Source organism: Podarcis pityusensis (genome assembly GCF_964106645.2).
Source record: "Podarcis pityusensis genome assembly, chromosome: 6".
In the NCBI taxonomy this organism is placed as follows: Eukaryota; Metazoa; Chordata; class Lepidosauria; order Squamata; family Lacertidae; genus Podarcis; species Podarcis pityusensis.
The window spans coordinates 34,348,955-34,372,435 of NC_138030.1; the positions used below are offsets into that span (position 1 = coordinate 34,348,955).

Sequence of the window (23,481 nt, forward strand, 5' to 3'; positions counted from 1 at the left end):
ATCTGAGCATCGGGAGGTTCGGCTGGCACCTTCATTACACACCTGTAGGCGCCTGGTGAAAATGTTCCTCTTCAACCAGGCCTTTGGCTGATTGGCATCCAATGCCCTATTGAATGTATTGTTCTTGTTTTTACTATGCGTTTTGTAGTTTATATATTGCAATTTTATGTTGTGAACTGCCTGAGATCTGATGTAGGGCAGTATACACATTTAATTGAAACTGCAGCAGCAAAGAATCGGAGGGGAGAAGAAGAGGAGGAGGAGTTTGGATTTGATATCCCGCCTTTCACTCCCTTTAAGGAGTCTCAAAGCGGCTAACATTCTCCTTTCCCTTCCTCTCCCACAACAAACACTCTGTGAGGTGAGTGAGGCTGAGAGGCTTCAGAGAAGTGTGACTGGCCCAAGGTCACCCAGCAGCTGCATGTGGAGGAGCGGAGACACGAACCCGGTTCCCCAGATTACGAGACTACCGCTCTTAACCACTACACCACACAGGGGCTCCTGGCCTTAACCTCCCCCCAATATTATCCCTTTTACCTTCCAGCAGCCCTGCAAACGCATACAGGGGCATGCACAAACCCACCCACACTCCCAAGACAATATTTAGGGCTCCACATCCACTATCCAGAGTATTAGCGCTCTTTATTTTGGTACACAGGAAGCTGCCTTACACAGAGCCAGACCATTGGTTCATTCTAGACAAGTGCAATGACTTATCAGTTGCCCTCTGGGGTTCCTTGCCCCAACAATACCTAAAGTTGTCATAGACTGAACTTGGGACCTTATGCATGCAAAGCGGATGCTCTACCACTGAGATTAAAATTTTCCCAATTTTTGATTTTTAAAGGAAATATTTCAATTAGCCTTTGGGACTTGTAACCATAAAACACGAGTCATAAAACAGCAAATGAATAGAGTACAGAAAATTAACCCTTTTTATTGATGCATTGCAATTGTTCTACATTTTTACCATATTATGTAGAAAATACTTAAAATACAAGCTACTTTGTAAAACCAAAGACAAACATTGAATCCAAAGATAAACTATGTTTTCACAATGGACCATTTTCCCATATAGTTAGTATTAAATTTTTTTAAATATCTGTATTTCCTTTTGTTAAAATGATTTTTACATTACCCCCTAAGTACATTGGCAATACAAACATAGATCAGTAATTGTCAGAAACTACCTTTATCTAGCGGATTGTAAAAAGGAAGAGCACAACCAGAAAAAATTTAAATTCTACACAGTAAACTAGCATATCAAATACATTTAATAAAGTAGGAATTCCATTGCAATACCAAGGATTCAAGCAGAAATACTAACATTACATATAATGCACTGCTACATGTAGTGAGTTAGATAATAGTTCAAGCTGAATCTGAAATCACACATTATATAAAGTTTAGCAACAAACAACTATGTCAACATGCGGCACCATTCATAAGTTAAAAATTAAAATGAAAAAGCAGGGCTGTGCCAATCCAATCACCTAGAAGCAATTTAATTTCATGTATTTTTTTAAATTAAAAAACTGAGTCAGAGGTATAGTGCTGCACTGGTCAACTATGTGCAAGCAGTAAAGCTCTGAAGTTGATTTTGCAGTGGAGTATCAATAGCTGTGAGATGAGAGTTCAGCTGTCAGAGACAACACTAAGGAATTGGTTTAACTCATCTCAAGAGTGACTAGGTGAAACATTTCATCTTATTACAAAAAAAGGCAAATTACTGTGCAACCCCCACCACCGGCTGCAGAACTGAACAGTTGCACACATGCAAGTCCCACAGATTTCAACAGGACTTGCACACATTCAGCTGCGTGCAAAAATGCAGCCCCAGCATTTAAGTGTTTAATTTTGCGTAAAACGTTGCTTTTGCTAAAATAGTATGTTCACATATAGACTGCACAGCTATTGCCTTACATCTCTCCATCCGCAGGGAGGCAAGCTGGATGTTGCAATGGAAGAAAAGGATAGGGCCTAAGGCGTAATTCTCACAAACAGCAAATGCAGTTCAGTGTGTGAATTGAGACTAACACGCCGCCAATGTTGTGTCATACATCATTTTCTGCATGCTTGGGGGGGAGAGATTATAATTAACTAGACACTTTTTATGTGCAGGGAATTATGCTTTTGGGGGTGTGGAGGTGGTATGCCAGAACATCCCATCATGTGCACCCCCACCTACAACCCAAAGTAAGAGGAATCCAGGCACAGGGTTTGCAACCACATCTGCTCTTTGTGAAAATGAGGCCTTGGTCGGGCAGAACCATTAGAACAAGCCTGGCTAGTTTCAGAGCAACAAAATGTTTTTTTATATATCTGGGACAATTCATCAAGGTCAGTCTAGACCAGGCATAGGCAAACTTCGGCCCTCCAGATGTTTGGGACTCCAACTCTCATCACCCCTCATCACTGGTCTTGTTAGCTAGGGATGATGAGAGTTGGAGTCCAAAACATCTGGAGGGCCGGAGTTTGCCTATGCCTGGTCTAGACTGACCTTGATGAATTCCCTCAGATATTTTAAAAAAAAAAAAATTTGTTGCTCTGAAACTAGCCACAGCAACAAAATGACTGTAAATGGTTCTTAGCCCTTAAAAGGACAATTAAAGCCCATCAGAGTTACCGGATAAGAACCATTTCTAAAGATTGTCTAGACCAGGCATAGGCAAACTCCGGCCCTCTGGATGTTTGGGACTACAATTCCCATCATCCCTGACCACTAGTCCTGTTAGCTAGGGATGATGAGAGTTGAAGTCCCAAACATCTGGAGGGCCAGAGTTTCCCTATGCCATTAACTCTGATGGGCTTTAATTGTCCTTTTAAGTCAGGGGTAGGGGACCTGTGGGTTTCTTACATGCAAAATGTTTAAAGCAGGAAGGGGGAAGGCCTGTAGCAACTGGGTTTTAAAAACTCAAGCAGTGGATTTCCAATGTAAAGAAGGCTGGCTTTCAGTTAAAATTTTAGGGAAACTTTCAGACCAGCATTTTGAATTTACTTCCCTAAAATTTTAACTGAAAGCCTTCTTTACATTAATTCACTGCTTGAGTGTTTTTAAAACCCAATTTCAAAAACACTCTTCAGGATTTCTGCGAGGTGCATTATGATTTTATCTCTTTGGGTGGAAAGGCACAACTCTGCCCTTAAAGTTCTTGCCATAGAATTTGGGGAGGAAAAATTAAAAATGGGCGTGGCACTAAGCAAGAAACCATTTTGATAATGTTACAGCAACAGAAAGTGTTGTTGACACCAATGATGTAAAAAAAAGAAGAAATGCCTTTTTACTCTTTTCCTCTGTATTGATATCTTTTCCTCTGTATTAATCTTGGAAAAGATTAAAAAGAACTGAGAGCAAAAGTACAGTAAAAGGTTCACAGCTAGTTACGGTGTTAACCAAACACTCTCCTATTGCCAAAAACAACAGATTCCTCATTATAAAGGAAAACTGTAAGGCTTGTGGTCCACAAACTTAATGCCACTTTCCCCAGTAGGACTAAGATCATTGAAGGAAGGAAATGCACACCATCAGCAGGCCAGTTTAAGTGTGCTTTTGTACCACACTTGATTTTCTGGGTTCTGTCAAACTACTGTTCATTTCACCACTGCCGTTATATAGAGGATGATCTTGTCCAAATGGAGAATAAACTGGCTTGGAGAGTGGTATTGCTACAGCAAACAGCCTTGAAAATCCAGTTCATATTCTGTCTAGTCTGGATCATAAGGCTAGTTAGTTTTGGTACATTACAAAGAATTCAGAAATGAAGAGCCCATTTCTGAAAAATGCATGATAGAATGCTATAGCCTTGCCCAAATGTGAACAGCTTGTATGATGATACAGGGCAATAACCCTGACCCTACTGTTTCAGAACAAGATCCATTTGGACAAGATCATCCAGTGGTGAAATGAACAGTAGTTTGACAGAACCCAGAAAATCAAGTGTGGTACAAAAGCACACTTAAACTGGCCTGCTGATGGTGTGCATTTCCTTACAATACCAAGTGCTACAGCTCTCAAATCTTCCCCAAAACGCCACATTACTAGTGGTGTTAAATAAAACTTCAGAATATTATGTGCTTTCCAGCAGGCTCTCTTTGGTATAAAAGTTCTTAACACCAAACTAGTAATATTTTACAAGAAACAATCTGCTACACACAAGGGGGAGAAATATAATGTCACAATATAATTTATGGGAAAGTAATTGCACATGCTTAATTACCTCTGCAACATCAGATAAATTTCCCAATGCATTCCCAGCACAATACCCTATTAAAGATGCATCGACAGCTAACAGTATAGGTAATATCGGGGGTGGGGTGGGGAAAACTTTACTCCAAATAAAATACCTAGGACACAAACATTCGTGCATAACCATAGTTTGTAAAGCCATGGTTTCTCAGATTCATGTATATGTAGATTTCCTCAATTGCTCAGCATAGTTGTAAAGCCATGGTTTCTGATTCCCTGGTTTACTGACCGATAGTCAACGATGACTTGTCCATTCAGACATAACACCAACCCACGGTTAAGAAACATAGTTTGGCAAAATGAATGGACAAGTCATGGTGATGCACGAATTGACAATGACTTAAGTCACTGCTCTGCCTCCTTAAGACTGCTGAGCAATTGAGGTGGAAACCTACATATACATGAATCTGAGTGCACAGAGGACAGAAAATAAACGCAGACAAGCAGCTCTGTACCATCAGTTTTAAACTATGGTTAGCAGAAACCATGTTTGGCTTTGATGTCTGAACTGAGGCTATCAATTTCAGTTGGAATGTGTTTAGCACACCCTTAAATTTCTAGCTGAAATCAACAGACGTGAAATACTTAGCTCTGGCCAGATCATTTATGTTGGCATTGAAACTTAAAGCAACCTTTTTTTACCACTTATGTATCCTCAGTTGGATACGCTCAATGAATTGCTTCAGTTTGACGGAGAGCGGAGGGGCTTGCTGGTCCATCATAAGGCAAGCTCACTGTAAACTCTAGTCACACTACATAATCATTTAAGGCACTACAATATTTGGGGGTGGGGGTGGGGGACACACCAGTCACACATACCTGTGCAAAACAAATCAGAAGGTATCCTTGTCTCTCATGCGGCTCCATTTTTCTCTCTCTCAGTGCTACAGTGATGAGCTCTAGACAATTGCATTATTTCACATACATTCCAACATGTATCAACTCATTTTGGTTTAAATACAAAGGAATAGATAAATTTCATCCCCAGAAACATTTAAGAGTTAGACGAACACTAAGTACAGAGTTCAAGTATAACCACTACACATTTTGATTACAAAGACAGAACATTTGGGATTAGCAGGAAATTTTGCTTGTTATATTTTGTTCTAATCAATATGTACATATTTCATTTTCTGTAAAATATTAAAACACCACCATTACAAAACTTCTAAAATAGTTTTAAATTCAGTAATAAACCTTTAAAATCTGCAATTTATGTGTCATGTTTTTGCAATTCCTACATGCACTTACTGTATACAAGTCTTAATAAGAGCGCTTTAAAGTTTTCTGCCAAGAAGATCCCAGAGGGATATGCTTGCAGGAGTATAAAAAGTTATACATATCAGTAGGTTGATGTTTTGGTGAAATTCGGATTCCTCAGATAACTAGATCAGGAAATGAAAGATATGAAGGGAAAGAGACCCTTGCATTTCTGGGAAAGGAATCCAGCTCCAAATGTTATTTTAAAAAATCAAACTGAAAGGGTGTAATTGTCTGAGCTCCTGATGAAGTCTATGGAAATGAACAGGTGATGCGTTATCTCCTATTCAATTCAGCAAGTCCCAATCAGAAGAAGTTCCCAGTGGCTCCTGCCCTCAAGTCATAACGCAAACCTATGCATTTTCAACACAGAACAAGAGCTTTCTGGCAAAACAGTCAAAAACCATATTCTAGGCTGTGATCACACATACAACAGAAAGTAAATTCATACTTTCTGTGGTTGTTGTTTTTCAAAATTCAACTTTATTTTAGCGATTCATACATTAAAATTTTAAAACAAGAGGGAAAAGATTTATGGTGTAAATGGAGACTGATAATAAAAATTGCTACACTAGCTTTAAACAAAAGACAATTAAAACCAAGAAACTGGGGAGCGAAATATATAGATATATATATATACATATATAAAATATACACACAGAGAAATGAGAAGGTAACTGCTTTTGCAGAATTCAGCTATTGCCTATCAAGAATGTGAATTACAAAATTAACTTTAAAATACTAACTCAAGTTTATAAATCTGCCCTAGCAACCTAGAGTTAAATGTGCATTTTTAGTGGCAATATGGATTTGTGCAAGCTGCTAAAATAATTTAAACAAGTACTAAGGTAAGTTTAAGAGTTAAAAAAATCCAGCCTTTTCACAAAGTCCTTGGTTTCCTTTCCCCATTTGATTAAGATAACAATAGTTTTAAATAAACGGGGGTTCAGGCCTTTGATGTTGTTTTTTTAAAGCATCCATGAAAGTTTAACTGTAAAATCTGAATGTGAATATGACTCAAAAGGTTCTGCCCGGTGTTTACCTGAGCTTTCCCCCAAACAGCAGGGCTCCACCAAGTGACAACCAGACTCTAGACAGCATACAGAGAATTGTCAACAAGAGGAAGGTGGTCCCATTATTCTCCTCCGACTCTGCAGATGTTCCTGTTGTGGAGCTGTTAGAATATTGCAAAACCCACTGCAGATCTCATCACTTCTACGATCAAGTTGAAAACAATTACCATTAATCCCTGCCCAAGAGCTACAAGTAAGAGTACTGATTAATCTTGGTAGGACTCAGTGGGTATCCAGTGTAAATAGCAGATCCTCTGGAAGCACCAATATAGGATTGGGTGGCAAACTGATGCTGATACTGAGCAGGTGCTACATTGGCAGAGGTTAGCAAGCTGGGCCCCACGCTGACCGGGACCTGGTGCACAAGAGTGCTCGGGTGGGTCGTGTATGTGGTGTGCCGGGAAGAGCCCTGAGGGGAAAAGAGATGCGCAATGGAGTTGGTGGAGCCCAGAGTGGCAGCAGTAGTAGGTGCGTAGGTGTACATGTGAGGCTGGCTCGCCGTTGCTGCTGCCAAGTGGGGATGCACTGGGCTACTATGCTGGAAGGTGTAGGGAGCCTGAGCGATCGTTGTTGGCAGGGGAGCGACATAGGCCTGTTGTCTCCGTGGAGCTGGGTTTCCACTTCTCTCTTGTGAAGCCAGTACAGTTCCTTGCTGGTTCTGCAAAGCAGAGGGAAAGTGCAATGGATAAAAACATTCAGACGGACATTATTCAAAGAACCCGTATTAGGAGCCATCCATGTAGATGAATAATTTGAAGGGCTAAGATGGAACAGACTTGTTCTCTGTTGTTCCAAAGGACAGGACGGAAATTAATGAGCAGCAGATTTTGGCTAAACATTAGGAGGAACTTAAGAGCTATAAAACAATGAACAGAGGTTCTTTGCTGGAGAGATTTAAAGCAGGGGCTGCATTGCAGATACTCCACTAAGAAAGTGGTTAGAGTAGATTACCTCCGAATTCTAAATATTCTAAAATTATCAATGCTTATTCTGAAGCAACAAACTAATGGCAAAAGCCAACTCTGGTTTCAGCTCTAAAGAGAGATAGATATTACTTAGAACTGCTCAATATGGCATCAAGTTGTAGCACAAAATGTTTAGCTGGAAACACGAGAGGAAGACAGTATGATAGCCTAGCTTGAAAACCAAGATTCTGTGACACGGCACTCTCCCCAGCACTGAATGTGGCTCAAAGCCTAGATACCACAGCAACTCAAAAACCTTTCATATAGTAGAGGTTCCTGGAATGTGCTGGAAGGAACAATGTGTGGCAGATCTGGTGCACAGGCCTTATTTTGGCCCCAAACTGTAGGGACATGAAGTAAACAGAATTGACAACTGAATTCAAATCTGCCTGAATACAGGTGACTCCCCACTTATGTGGGGGTTACATTCTGGGCCCCTGTGTGCATTAAGTGAAATGGCTCACAAGGAGACATTCCTCGTGGTTCCCGAGGAGACCCTCCCCAGAGCCCAAAGAGGACATCCTCTTCATGCCCTGGGGAAGGTCTCCTTGCAAGCCATGAGGGCACTCCAGTGCTCCCCACTTCCAGGTTCCCCGCACTATGCATGTGTGGTCATGCACAAGTGGGGACTTGCCTATACTACCCCTTGCAATTCCCATCTATAGCAGCTTCCTTGTGCTTCATCATTTGGAGTATTTCTCACTGTTCAGCTTCACTAGTCATTGCTAATGTCCAACACCACAGCAGGATCTACAGCCAGTATTCACCTGAAAGGAGAGCCCTGATTACCTGGCTAAGGTTGAGCGGCTGTACACCATTTGTCACCACCCGGTGTTGCCGGTATCCTGTTGGCGTGATACAGCACCCTGATGCTTGTCCACTTACAGACGCCACTGGCTTGGTCTTGCTCAGGCTACTCAGGACACCTGCAATGTTAAATCAGCGTTTAGTCCACAAGATAGCCTAACTTTGTAAAGGAGCTGAAACTAGATACTGTGGCTGGAAACCAGCATAGACTGTATGAATTCCCCCACCCTCTTGCCACAATAAACAGCAGGTCCATGTCATATTAAAAATTACTTCTGCTAGTATGCTCAGTTTTAAAACTGATTTGCCATGCAGCATGACGGTAATAAATTGAACTGTACACAGTATTCCAAGTGTGGTCACACCACAGATTTCTATGAAGGTATTACAAAAATAGCAGTTATCAGAACTTTTATTACTCCAAAACTGCTCTCTCCACAAAAACAAAGTTTGAAACTGGGGAATATTAAATGCAGCTCTGTTAAAGATGCATAGCAACCAGTTACTATGGAGGGAAATAATTGTACAAGTGAAGAGGATTATCCTAAAATGACTTGATAGCTTTGCAAGCAAACTAAGGAGCACCTACACAGAGGGGGGGTGTTCTGCAAAGCATGGTCCATAAAACACTCAACCTAGTTCCAATTTCAAGTTCAGGATAATCTTACTATTCTGAGTATTTAAAGGCTAGTTCTCTGGGCAAATGCCCATCCAAATAAGAAACCTATGTTTAAATTGCTCAACATAACAAGTCCTCCACTCATCAAGAGCAACCGTACATCTATAATGAATACATGGCTGGATAACTGTTTTAACTGTTTTTATGTTTCATATATGTTATTATATTGTATATCACTTTGGGAAGCCTCGTGCAAAGTGACACAAATACAATTAAAATAAATAGAGAGGTAACTTAGTGAATGACGGCGGTAGTAGAAATACTCTTATATTGGAGGGGAGAGTTGTACTGTATAGATCTTTGCCCCTCTCTAGTAACAACTTTATTGTATTTTAAATATATACAAATGGTCACAAAAGATAAATACATACAACAGAGTGCTGTCTGTGTTGCTGAGATTATATAATATATATATATATATATATATATACACACACACACACACACACACACACACACACACAAACCAACAGACTAAAATGAAAATGAGCTCCATGATGGAAGACCGTTTTGCTGGCAACCATTCTTACCTGAGGCTTGGGTGGCTACGATACAGTCACTGAGCTGTGTTTTGAGAGGCACAATAATGGTGCGGGAGTTGGAGCTTTCAGCTGCCCCTCGGCTTGGCTCTAGAGTTCCCCCGGAGCTCCTGAGCGTGGAAAGCGCATTCGATGCGTAGGGGCTATTCAGCGAGGAGTCTGAATCAGGGGAGTCGTTAACGGTAACGTAGCTGATGACATTGGATCTCTGCTTCATGCCCAAGCTAAGAGAAAAACATTCAACTGCTTTATTACAACATTTCACCAAATGTATATCCAGGACATTCAGACACACAAAGGAGCCAAATAAAGGGGTATAATACTACTTGCTGCAAGCTTCACAATTCTAAGAATTGCATTATGTATTACATTTGTACCCCATCTTTTCTCCCCAGAGCATACATGAGGACTACACCATTTCATTCTCAAAACTGCCCTATTAGGGTAGGCTGAGTGGGTGCAGCAGGCCAAAAGTGAGCTTCAGGGTGAAGTAGGAATTGAAACCTAGGTGTTTCAGTCCAAGTCCATCATCCTATTCACTGCATCACTCTGACTCCACACGTTTTCTAAAGCACAGCCCCCCAACCACCCCTTAGCGTTCAGGTCAGGGGAGACAAACCCAGCAAGTATTATGTCTAAATTGGTTCATACAACTGAAACTTCAAGTAACATTTCTCCAAGTCCATGCAGATGCACCGCTGCTTTTTCTCTCCCACCCCTTCTCAGCTTTATATTTAATTCTGTGCCTCCCTCAATTTTCTTTAGCTTTTACCCTTTATAAAGACAAAGAAATTTAAGGTTTGAAGGCAAAAGTTCACATTCCTCTAAGCACCGTTTCTGATATCCCCTGGAGTGTGCCAGCTCAAATTACAGTGGAATTAGTATTTTATTACACTATCTTTTATGTTCACTTACTGTTTAGTTGACTCATACAGAACAAACCTATGCGGCATAATCCACGACTTCCTTGCATGACTAAAAATGGTTCTGTATTGGTCCCTAGCCACCAGATCTAGAATACTGTCCAGAACATCCGACTAGAGCTATAAAAGCAGTGTTCAGTTATCCACCATGTCCCAAGAAAGTGTTGGAAACTGGCCCCTCAGGAAAGGCTGGCTCCTCTCCCCAGGCTTGTCGGGGCCTGTCTCCGGTGACCTACCCTGGCTGGCATTCCGGCAGACCAGGGAGATCTTGATAGGCGACACCTCCCTGATGAAAGGTGCACACCCCCTTCCCCCTTGCATAGCAGCAGGAGAAAGAAAATCAGTCAGAAAGTCTATTTCATCTCTACTTTATTTCTGACTGTACAACTGTACAAAAAACATGTCTGCTCGCTCAGTCTTCTCCGAGCAACTGCATCAGACTTCCTTTACACAAGTAACAGGAAGGTCTCATATTACACAGAGAACAAATCCCTGAGAAATCCCTGGAACATCCTATCCACGGTTAGTCCCATCATGTGATGTAAACATCCAGCTGCTTGTTCGCAGCTGCGCAGTACTCATATCTCAACAGAAAGATGAACAATCCAATGGCTATCCCCCCAACACTTAAAAACGAACCTGCTCAAAAATTCTTGAGTGGTATTCCTGACTTATCTTTGGAATTCCCTAAATGACTGCATTAGCAATGGTCCCTTAGGAAGGAGCTAAAACCTCTACCTTGCAGGCTTGTATTTGTTGTCCTCCTCTTCATCAGTGTCACTGCGGATGGTGATTACACTGACTGGGGGGCTGGGAGTGTCTGGAATGACTATGGGCTGGTGCTGCTCCTGCCCTGGAAGGAAAGCATTGGAGGAGGAAGATGTGGCACGCAGAGGGCTGCTCCCAATTAGAGAGTAGACTTGAGATGGAATTGCCTCTAGTGTAGATGCAGGCCTACGGAAAAAGACAATGATGGTTATCATAAGCAAATACATTGGTGGGCAATATTGACACTCCCTTGTTTTAAAGGGATTTATACTAGCTTGACTAGTGAAGCTTAAAGGACAATGTACAAATCAGTACAAAATAACATCAATTAGAAGTCACAGGAGGCCCATATCAGTGAATGTCCCAAACACCGCTTGAGATTTTTCATACTCCACGTTTAGATGGCTTATATTAACTATTTCTAAACTACAGAAACATCTGTAGGTGCCAATACAAGACAGTTCTCAGAACAGGACTGCCAAAGTAAGATTTAACCCAGTTTTAACTTTATTGCCATTAGGCAACACACAGTCTAAATAATATGGGTCTGTTTGAAAAGTGCTTTCTCTCTATTTTGTTTAAGAACCACCACATTGGGAAGAAGTCCTTACTTTGTGGCACTATGAGATGGCTGTTTGTTCTTCTTTGCTGGCACGACATTATTTTGCTGCTGCCTCACAACATGAGCCACTCCAACATTCAAAGGCTGGGTTGTAGCCAGAGTCACATGGTTGGTCAGCAAAGATGGCTGCTGCATGATTGTGCTGTATTGATTTCCATGTGAATGAGCGTTTCTAAAGGCAAAAGGAAAGAATGCAGAAATGCCCATCTTAGGTACTGTAGAAAAGGCATCAACTCACTGAGTAGCTTTCCCCATCTTTGTGCCCTCCTCCAGATAATGGTGGACTACCCCAGCCAGCCTAGCCAAGTTAGAGGTCACCAGGAGGTAGGGGAGACTGCCCTAGAATGCATGATCTGATGTTTGTCCTTGATTTGCCAATCTATCTGAACAGACAAGCACCACAAGCTTCCCAAGAGGGATGAGGGGGGGAGAATTACATCCTTAATCCTAGTAGATTATCAATAAAGTACAGTGCCCTTTTTCCAAAAGCCACAAAAGAAAAGAACCCATAGCTTTCAAAACATACTTAAACTTCACCAAACTCAGGAGAAGGAGTTCCATTGTCTCACTGCCAATTCTACATGCACTCATTATACACACACTTGAAACACTTGCGTCAGGCATACAGGTATCAGAAGGCAGAGGTCAAGACAATGCTATTAAACAAGTGATATAAGCATGGATGGGCAACCTATAGGCCCTTCTGATGCTATGGACTACAACTCCCATCAGCCCCAGCCAGTATGTCAGAGATGATGCACGCCTAAGAAAATCTGGAGGACCACAGGTTCCACACCCCTGTTATATAGAAAATGAGATGAAGTTTCAGTGCTTATTTTACATCTCAAAGTGGTGCAAGAGTTCAATCATTCATTTTGGACAAGTCACTCTTGAGGCTTGGGAAACTCTGCTGAATGGAGCGGGCTGCGGAGGCAAATCCTTAAATACTAGGTGGAAGCAACATCCAGACGTGGAGCTCCCACTTGCGGCATTTGCCTCCACCCTATTTTCAGGGATTCCTCCCCTTCTCACGGCACTACTGTTCACCCCAAAGACTGTGGAGGGAGGGAGGAGGTCCAGTCCATGGGAAGCCAATTCTTTTAGGTCCAAGAATATACCTGCATCTCCTTGTGTTTCAAGCCTCAAAATATGTAATGTGGAAAGATTACGTCAACTTTTCTGCTCACCTCCAGTCGGCCAACTGCTGGTTGCTTCCAATTGTCTCTGGAATCACAGCTGTAGGCTGAACAGAATTGTGCAGTGCAACCCCTGGAAGTTGTTGCCAGGTAGAAGGCAACAAGATCTGCTGGGTGCCTCCAGGCCAAGCCTGCTGCAAGACAGCAAACAGAAAAACAAAAGGTTTACTAAGATTAACATTTTAAAGACTGGGGAAGAAAAATCAATTTGTTCAAAGTAAAAGAAGTAAGTAGACTGTTAACTTGCAGAGATAACGGCATGTGAATGCATTTCTACAAATAATTTTACAAAAGGAAGTGAACAAGATATTCAGGGATAAAACACCCCCGTCTTCTCTGGTCACGGTTTACATCACAGAGGCTACCTGCCACAGAGTTTGATGTTCATATTGTACTGCAGAAAATGTATCAGAATGCATCTAAGCAGCTTAGTGACAGGCTCGGGATTGGGGGGGGGGTGATTTCCAAACTATTGGGGTGGGTGAGCCTTGGGGACTTCAGGACATGGGTGTGTGGGGAGAGGGAGAATGAGTTTTTAGTATTATTTTCTACCAATGCCAGTGGTTGGTTATCACATGGGAAGGAAGTAAATGTTCACAAAAATATTTTCAGCCTGAAATCTGCCCTTTTGGAGTTACCTGAATACCTACCCTGCTCACCAACTAACTTAGTATACCAGCTCACAGATGCTTGCACAGTGCAGCAAACTTGTTGCACACAACCCATGCAAGGATCTCTGCATCCACACTTGGAGAACAGATATTGGTACAGGGCAGGAGGGAAGTACAGTCCAAATGGTTGGGGAACAACTGCTTTGAAGATCACACATTATAGAAATAAAAAAGTTGTGGGTATTCCAAAAGGTAAAATGAACAAGAATAGAGTTTCCTTGCCTGTGTATGAAATACTTTGGGCAAATACCCTAAAGAAATCGATAACTTGCTATTACAGTGGCTTTAGGCACATCAACTGCACATAAGATCCAGCTATTCAAATTGCAAGAGAATTTGGTTCTCAGGGGTTTTTAAGTATCTTCAGCATATATTTTATAAAAAGAATGGCTATAGATTACAAATGAAATTTAACTTCTTACAACTATTTCTCAGTTACCAGGGTCTACACATTTTAGACAGGCTTTAGAGGCAAACTTTGTTTCTAGAAGACTCTGGACTCAGCTGCGTTGGCAAAGAAAAAGCGCTTTATATAAGTTGTTTATGCCTTCTAACACTACGACACCAGATGGTGCTGTGGAGTTCCATTTTTGCCAACCCAATTTCTCCTAAAGTTTGCAACGCATTGAACTGAAACGCTTCTTTGATGTGTCTAGTGTTAGGATTCTTGCTCCGTGTTTGCAGTCATGAGATTGTTTTCTATCACATGACTGTGTATGTTTTCATTCCAGAATGTGGGAAGTGACGGAGAAAGGATGTTTTGATGTTACTGTGTTCCGTGAAGTGGGACATTTGTCCTTTGTCTCTTTCTCTTTGCTGTCTGATGAGAAAGAGGAAGTCAGAATGCTCCAATTATATTATATGTAAATAAAGTAGATTAGCCAAAATGCTGAGCTATTGAGTCTGTTACGCGAACTGTGAATACTCTGCAGGATCGCTAAGCGTGCTAATGCCTTTTGGTATCAGTCACTGTGATGTTCGGGCTGGAGAAAGCTTTTGAAGCTCCCGAATGACCGACCAGATGCCCTACTTTTGAAAATTTTGGTGGTAGCCCCTAATAGGCAATGGATTTTAGGTATGCTAAAAAAAAAAAAGACCAGGGCTGAGTGATATCTGGTTTTCACCATTGTGGTATATCAGCAGCTAATCATCATGATATTCCAATATATCACAATGTTGGAAATTGGAGATCAGGCATAGGGATGAGGGTAGGAGCAGTCACAGAGATTGGGCGGGTGGGGTGCTTGCAGGTCAGGTGTGGGCATGAGGGAAGGAGCAGCTTCAGGGATGGGATGGGTGTGGTGAGGAGAAGAGGAAGCAGAGTCACCTCCACTGCATGTAGTTTGAGTGGGAGAGGACTGGGGGGTGCTTCAAGCTGCTGTCAGGGGGCAGCCAATGAACATGCATATCTACTGTGGCTGCGGCAGCTTTCCTGCTAAATAAAGCTGCTCTACCTCAGTGCCAGGGGAAGGTAGTACCATGGTGGCTTGAAATGAGGACCGTCAGCTCCCTTGTTTTCCCTCGGCATAAGGCATGGGCGCCAGATGCAGGGGGGGCTGGGTGCTCCAGGGCCCCCTGCACATTCCTCATGAAGTGGCCAGGCACCCACAATTTTCTGCCCCAGGTTTGCACACGCCATGGGGGAGCAGGGGAGAGGGAACCCGCTGGGCACGGGCCAACATGAGAATACTGCCTCGGCAGCAACACTGCTTTGACTCTCCTATTCACCTCCAGGGTCAGACCTGACCCAGGACCGGTGGTGTGGCTGGGCGCAAAGGAGCTGGCAGCTGGCGCACACAAAGCCCTTAACATAGTGATGTCCAAACTTTTTTTCAAAGGGGGCCAGATTTGATGAAGTGAAGGGCCGACCAAAGGGCCAACCAAAGTTTAGGATTGAAATTGTTTGACTTTTTAAGGATTTTACCCCAAAGTTGTTGAGCTTTTTAAAGGTTGAAGTTGTTGAGGAAAATAATAAACTGCCACAGGGGCCAGATTAAATTGATTGGAGGGCCAAATTAAGCCCCCGAAACAGACTTTGGACATGCGTGCCTTAACAGGAAAGAGCTGCTGCCATGGAAGTGCAGCTGCCACTGTGACGACGACGACGACTCTCCACCCAGTGCAAGAGGGCACTGCCGCTGCCGTGAGTCTCTGCCAGAGCAAAGCTGAAGCTGGGGGTGTGAGGGAGCCAACTGCTTCCTCTTGCAAGCAGCCCACTACAAGAGGGGTGGCAACGCTGCTGCCGTCAGCGCCTCTACTTCACTCCACCTCCAGGTCAGACCTGACTCGAAAGCGGAGATGCCTCTCGGAGCGAGGAGCCAGGCTCCAATGAGGGAGCCGGGGGGTGGGGGCCCTGGTCGCGCCCCATCTCAAAATTGAACCCGGGCGTGTGGCAAATGCACACACCACGGGCATGCTGACATCAGATGCACGCAATCATGCGATATTGGTGTTGCCTTGAAATCGTCTGCCCTGCTCTCCCTTGTGAGAGTGCTGCGTATTGCCAGGTCAAAATTGTTATCAGTGTGTGATTTCAAAACTGATTTTGGCCAACATATTGAAAAAAAATCACACAGCCCTAAAACAGACCATAACATTTGTGATGTTACCATGAAAAAAGTGACATAAAATTAATTGAGGGGGGTGGCAAGGGATGGGGCCCCGGACCCCATGGGTGAGTTCCGTGGACCCTAATTGGGATTCAGCCTCTGTGGCTCCACTACAGCACTTTCTGCTCTGCAGACAAAGCAAGCAGGGGTGGCTCGTCTTGTGGGACATAAAAGCAGCAATAGCCTCCTGGTCATGGAGTTGCCGGGAAGGAGAAAGTAGGGATTGTGTGGATGTACCAGTAGGAAGGAAGGATTGGCTCTGTAAGCAAGTCCACACAACCCCAACCTTGCAGTCGCCTTTTCCTTGCTGGTAAATGGAACCAGCTCCATGGCTGAGAAGCTATTGCTGTGTCTCTGCCCTACTGAGCGAGCAACTCTAGAGAGCAAGAGATTCTGTTTTGTGCCCACTGCTAAATGACAGTTTACAAGGGAAAAGTGTAGACAGAGTATATGTTTCTAACAACTCCTCTCCCTCCAAATGACGACACAAAGGCTGCATCCTGATGTAAGGCATAGCCTGCTGAGATTTTCAGAAGATACTCTGCATTTTATTGTGGTTGTGCTGTTTTCTTAACTTAAAAAACAGATTAGTGTTTTATAAAAGGTAGTTGTTTTATTGATGATTTGTTAATTATTTTATATAATTTGTTACATTTGTGATGTTCTACTATGTTATTTATTGTATGAAAGCCACTTTGCAACTCATGTGAGTGAAAAGCGGCACAAAAATACAAAAAAAGCGAAATCTCTACTGACAGCTTCTTTAAAACCTACTCCTATGGTAGACTTCCCCTGCTCATCACAATTAAATGTGTAGTGATCAGTTATAAGCTTGTAGCACTTTCCATATTTAAATTCAAACCCATCCAATAACAGTGGTTTCCCTACACAGAAAATCTTCTTAAGATACAAGTTCTGCAGTATATATATATTTTTAGAGTTCAAACTGTGAAACCATGCACACATGCCATTTTAAGTTGACATATTTCTGCAATTAACAGATCTACATTACTGGTTCCAAAAAGAAGCCTTCAAGCAGAGAACTGCTAACCCCTCTGCCAATACAAGCGGAATAATTAAAAAAAAGAGAGAATTATGTTAAAAGTCACACCATGCCTCTTTCCAAAAGCCAACACCTGCACAAGACAAAGCAGAGAGTTTAATACAGTGCGAGATCTAATGTCCCACCAGGAGGCAGAAATCGGGCCTTCCAAGCGACGAACTGCTTGACAGAGGAGGGACAAAAATATGCAAAGCTTAGCAAATGGCTAATGCAAACTTAGATGAAGCGGCAAAAGGGAGAAGTGTTGAAAGCACTAAAGGTGAGCACTTCAGGCAAAAGGCTATTAGAAGCCAAAATTCAGAGAGAAAAGCAGGATCCAAGTAGGCAGGTGGATTCAGTCGGGAGGTGGAGGGTGTAAATTCGGTCATTGCACCACACAAGTACAGAAATTAGTATGGGGTGCAAAATTCAACATTCCAAGAATGTAAGTTTTTGTCTGTGTTTTTAAAGCTAGTTTTTAGACCTTAAGGCTGCAAAGAGGTTTGAAAGAACACAGGCAGTGCCTGGTGAAATCAAAGAAAGAAGTGGGGGGGCCAATCGCAAAAGGATTTTCAAGTTGTCAGTGCCTTGCAGAGCTCTTCTCCCCTTCCCATGAGCCAAAAGAGAATTGAATATATATACAAAGTGCTTAATTTGAATGATTTATACAGATCTTATACAGCTTTCCTTGTCAATGAATTTTGATTAAGAGTATATACAGTCGAGTATATACAACGCTGGATTAAGTATTCTACAATGTCCAAAGAGGAATGTACCAATTACTGGATGAGAAACTCAAGTCTTTTACAGCAGCTAGTCACAGAACATTTAGGTTCTGCACCTGCATCCATGTTTCCACAATTGAAATTCAATCTGAATTGAATGAGGGGAGGCAGACAGGAGACCTATGAAATCTTTTAAGTTGTCTTTTCAGCACATGCAATTATATAACCTTTAAGATCCCATCCTGTCTGCCTTCTTACACTTGCTATGGTGTAAACAGCAATGCCAAAAGAAGCAGTTCCTCATCTGGTGAGACTTTGGTTCTGACCAGAGCCAACAATGCTCCAGAATGTATCTATTTGAAGATAAAGATGCTCATGAATTATCACTTTAAAGCCACAAAAGACAACGATGTATGTAACAAATGGAAGTGTGCTTTGCAAGACACGTGAGGACACCAGGGTTTCAAGTGCACTGCAATGTTTCCATAAACTTCACTGATCTGATTCTGGAGTTTCCAATTGACTGTTTTTTGGCACCTACAGTGTGAATTCCACTGAAGGTACCAGTCAAATTCAGAGAGAGAAAGAAAAATTTGAAAATGGACACTTCCCTTAATATCTCCAGCAAGGTTAAGAACAAACTATCCTGAGAAACAGTTTAGAAGGTAAGAGCTCACCTTTAATCTCAACCAAGAAATGCAAAAGGAACTAAAAGTATTGGTGGGAAGCAACATCTCTCTGAGGATGATGCACACTGCCAATGATTGGTCAGAGGTAATGAAAAGCCAGGGAGAATTGGAGGTCAGCATTGTTCAACAGAGGTTAAGAAATCTGTACTGTTAAAGCCGTTTATTAATAAAGTATTTGCCGATATTAGAAGTTTTCAGTGCCTGAAACATTTCTACATGCGAAGAAGCTTTAAAAAGCTTAACTTGTCAAATCCTGGCTGCCCAGATGCGTATGGCAGAGTCAACCTAAGGGCCATACCCCTTGTTTTCAATCAATAAAATGTTAAAAAAGATAGGAGAGTAAAGAAAGAAGAAATACAATTACCACTCTTCTCAGACTAGGAGAAGAGATTGATCAACACACTAGGCTAGTAAAGAACAACAGTCAATGGATCTGGATTCTTTACAGAGCAACACTAAACATCAGAGTCAGACAGTGCTTCAGCAATGTTGGGGAGGAAAAACAACGAGACATTAAGATGTAGCAAGAACACAGCCACAAGATGGCACATGCTTCCATGCCCTCTGCAAGTCTAAGTTAAAACAAAAACTCCGTTAGTGAACACAATCAAGGGAGGCAATTACCAGTACTGCAGCCGTCTGTTCTACTAGCGCTGGCCGGCCGGCTGCGCAGTTCAGAGTAAAAGGCACCGCATACTGCGGCGTGATGGTGGCTACTTGAGGATGAAGAGTTGCTACCATTAGTGGTGTACAGCTTCCCTGAAATGTAGATTAGGCAGTGAGTGAAACAAATGTACTGAGGAAACAGGCCCAGAAAGGCTTTCTCCGCAAGGAAACTAGTGGCGCTTTTGAGTGGCTTGCAGAACTCATGGGTATGCTCTGATATAAATATGCTTTTCTATCAGCTTAATTCATATCTCTTGCCTGAAGTGATATTAAGTGATATTAAGTACTCCTGAATTTCAGTGAACAAACTTTTGTGTTTACCGCACTTGAGACAATATTAATCCTGAGGAATATCTAAACTAGTGCAGGAAAGGCTTGGAAAAACTAAAAGCCTCCAAAATGTCCTATTGGACATGTAAGATTGCAAAACCAGTGTTCTGGTACTTTAAGATAAAAAAAGCAATACCTGCCTGTCCATTGACTTTGTTTAAATAAATAAAAGGCAATTCAATGATCAGAATAATTTCATTAAACATCTCCACAACCAAACTGACTTAAAACTTCACTTTCTAATAGATAAGAATCATTTGTTTTGTTGCACTTACAAAGAACACCATATTGGATTTCTGTTGTGCTAGTTTGAGTAATTCCAAATGCCTTCCACAATAGATATAAAAAAGGACAAGTTATAAAGTACATCTTTCATTTAATCATGCCTGACCTGAACATGTTTGCAATGATATCACCCAAGTCCCATGGCAAAGACCACAAAATTATATTAGCAATTTATGTAACCATTAGGCTTTCTGGATCTTCTGGTCTGAAACAAACAGGACTGTTGGTCTTACCTGAAATGTATTTTTCCTTTGAGTGATAAGGTGTTCTCTGGTGTAATATGAGTTCCCTCTAATGCTCAGAGGCAGAATTACAGCTCGTTTAGAAGATTCTGCTCACATCCAAATAGTTTATGACTGTCCAATCTGCTACAGCCCAAACGAACCACAAGAATATAAAAACAAACAAGGAAAACATACAGGAAAAACACTGTTCAGATGGGGTCTAGGGGCTTCATTTTGAAGTGCCAGAGAGCATGTTCTCTCTCGGCAACCCACTGTTTCTTCACTACAGTGTTGTCATACGTAAAAGCACATAGTGAAAAGGAAACTACAGAGAGAAGTGCTGAATAGCAAGGCAAGGGACCTGAAGTTTGAGTCTGGCATCAATTAAGATTAAGATTAAGAGGCTGGCATCCAAAATGAATGATGTACACTGTGGCTCCCTTCAACGGTGCTCCCTTCTCTACATTGCTGTTCCACCACAGACAGAGACTTACGTCACTGAAACTGGCACCTGTCCATGCAGGAAAAAGGTAGTTGTTTCCTTATATTCGTAGCCAAGAGCATTCTTTCAAGCTGGAAAGAATCACCTGCATGTGACTCTTTGGAAAACCTAGAACAAGACCGAAGTGACAGAATAAAATGGCTGGTATTGGCTGCAAATATCTGTAAGAGTGTCAGTCATCTCTGTGGATTGAACCTGGATTCAACTAAAATGATCTTTACTACCTTCTCACCAAAATGTTTTCGTCCCACACAGGGTTCCATGGAGAGGTTCAGATGAGAAGCTTGATCCACATTCCAATGGCACAGCCACAAGGTGCATCTCATTACCACACCAACCACCAAAGTCCAGGACAAAAAATGTGTAGAATCCACTGAGTTGTCCACTGTAAGTACACCTTCAGCAGTCTTACAGTGTCACACTGGATCCTGTTGAGAATTGTCCAATAATTCTATACAGCCACAGAGAAGCATGAGAAAGTACAAGTGCAAGTCCAACTTGTCCATGTGAGAGTCTTCAAACTGGGCATCCCACACAAACTAAAGCAATCGTAGTTCCAATGGCTGGGAGCTTTAGCTGATCCATTTAAGTCTGATCCATTGTGGAAACTCATTGGCATACCGGACCAGTTCTTAGTATAGTCCTCTCTTTTTTCCAGAGTTTCGAATTTCATTTAATGGGGGAAAGGGACAGAACTGACATATGATTGAACACATGCAAACATGAGGAGTACTGAAAATAGATTGGTTCATTCATGTTCCATAAGTTGGAAATAAAAGAGGCAATTCCAATACATTTTATTATTTCAAGGAAAAGAAAGTTCCAGAATATACACAACATTTACTGTTTGTAGCATCTAAGCCATAGAAAATACATTTTTCTTCCACTGGAAGAGTCAATACTTCAGAATAAAGAACCGTTCAAGATTCAAACAGAAGTTTACAAAAATTGACAATGCATTATAGTACTTTTTCATTAACAAACACTAGTTTAATATTGGGACTAATCTTTGAAACAGTCCTTAACCACTGTAGGGCTAGCACTTCACAAGGGATAACTTTATGAACGGCTATTCTAGCATCTCACTGATTCTTCTGAGATGCTCAGAACAACAGGACTTTTGAGACCAATTTTAGGGCCTAGAACAAGCACCAATTCCAATCCTTCTGGGCAACAGTAGCATATCCTTTTCAGATTTAGCAATCTGATTGATATCAAGGATGGGAAACCTACAGCCTCCCAGATACTGTTGGGCTCTAGCAGCAGGTTCCACATCCCTGGAAATAAAAATGTTTATTTTTAACTAGCATCAGCCCCTCTTTACTTCTTGAGCAATTTTCTGTGGACATTGCAGAAGTGAGGTACAGTGGTACCTTGGTTCTCAAACTTAATCCATTCCAGAAGTCTATTATTATTATTATTATTATTGTTCCAAAACCAAAGTGTTCCAAAACCAAGGCGTGCTTTTCCACAGAAAGTAATGCAACATGGATTAATCCATTCCAGACAATTAAAAACAAAACAGCAATTTAACATGAATTTTACTATCTAATGAGACCACTGATCCATGAAATGAAAGCAATAAACCAGGCTGCAATCCCAGTATCAAAAACTGGCAGTGATCTGCCCATTGGCATTGGAGGGGGGAGTTTAAATGGAGGGGGAGGAAAAACATTCCAACTGGAGGGACAAGGAGTGCGTGTGTGGGGTGCGTGTGGGGAAGGAGGTGGCTAACTAGATGCGGGAGAGGGGAGTTTAAGGGAGGGGAGGAATATTAAAAAGGAAGCCCCGTTAAACAGGTGAATTATGAAGGAAACTCTTAAAAAGAAAGCCCTGTTAAACAGGTGAATTATGAAGGAAAATCTTAAAAAGAAAGCCCTGTTAAACAGGTGAATTATGAAGGAAAATCTTAAAAAGGAAGCCCTGTTAAACAGGTAAATTATGAAGGGAAATCTTAAAAAGGAAGCCCTGTTAAACAGGTGAATTATGAAGGAAAATCTTAAAAAGGAAGCCCTGTTAAACAGGTGAATTATGAAGGAAAATCTTAAAAAGAAAGCCCTGTTAAACAGGTGAATTATGAAGGAAAATCTTAAAAAGAAAGCCCTGTTAAACAGGTGAATTATGAAGGAAAATCTTAAAAAGGAAGCCCTGTTAAACAGGTGAATTATGAAGGAAAATCTTAAAAAGAAAGCCCTGTTAAACAGGTGAATTATGAAGGAAAATCTTAAAAAGGAAGCCCTGTTAAACAGGTAAATTATGAAGGGAAATCTTAAAAAGGAAGCCCTGTTAAACAGGTAAATTATGAAGGAAATTCTTAAAAAGGAAGCCCTGTTAAACAGGTAAATTATGAAGGAAAAGCAGTAAAGTGTCTTGTAAACCAAGAAATCTTTAATATTTTTTTTTATAAAAAAAACAGTCGGCAAGTGTCCTTTGTTTTAATAATAATAATAATAATAATAGTAATTTTTATTTATACCCCGCCCTCCCCAGCCAGAGCTGGGTTCAGGGCAGCTAACACCAATAAAATAATAGTAAAAACATAATAGGGGAAAGGAGTGGGGGGGGGACCAATTTAAAATACAGGTTAAAATGCAATTTAAAATGCAGCCTCATTTTAAAGTAGGTAATAAATCTTAGCCTCTAGTCTTCCTACTTTCTAA

At 41.6% G+C, this 23,481-nt stretch overlaps 1 protein-coding gene across 6 annotated transcripts in view; it reads right to left on the reverse strand.

Annotated features, from left to right (window-relative positions):
- Nucleotides 1-912: 912 nt before the first annotated feature.
- HIPK1 (homeodomain interacting protein kinase 1) overlaps nucleotides 913-23,481 on the reverse strand; it is a 44,765-nt gene continuing 22,196 nt past the window's right edge. For 3 of the 6 annotated variants that reach the window (XM_081009786.1, XM_081009784.1, XM_081009787.1), the window contains exons 10-16: nucleotides 19,439-19,573; nucleotides 13,070-13,212; nucleotides 11,872-12,054; nucleotides 11,231-11,446; nucleotides 9,561-9,793; nucleotides 8,334-8,470; nucleotides 913-7,237 (exon numbers count right to left, since the gene is read on the reverse strand). In XM_081009786.1, the coding sequence (XP_080865912.1) occupies nucleotides 6,767-7,237; nucleotides 8,334-8,470; nucleotides 9,561-9,793; nucleotides 11,231-11,446; nucleotides 11,872-12,054; nucleotides 13,070-13,212; nucleotides 19,439-19,573 (1,518 nt within the window). In that variant the 3' untranslated portion in view covers nucleotides 913-6,766. The remainder of the gene's footprint in view (nucleotides 7,238-8,333; nucleotides 8,471-9,560; nucleotides 9,794-11,230; nucleotides 11,447-11,871; nucleotides 12,055-13,069; nucleotides 13,213-19,438; nucleotides 19,574-23,481) is intronic. The other 3 variants (XM_081009785.1, XM_081009789.1, XM_081009788.1) reach the window with 3 other exon arrangements.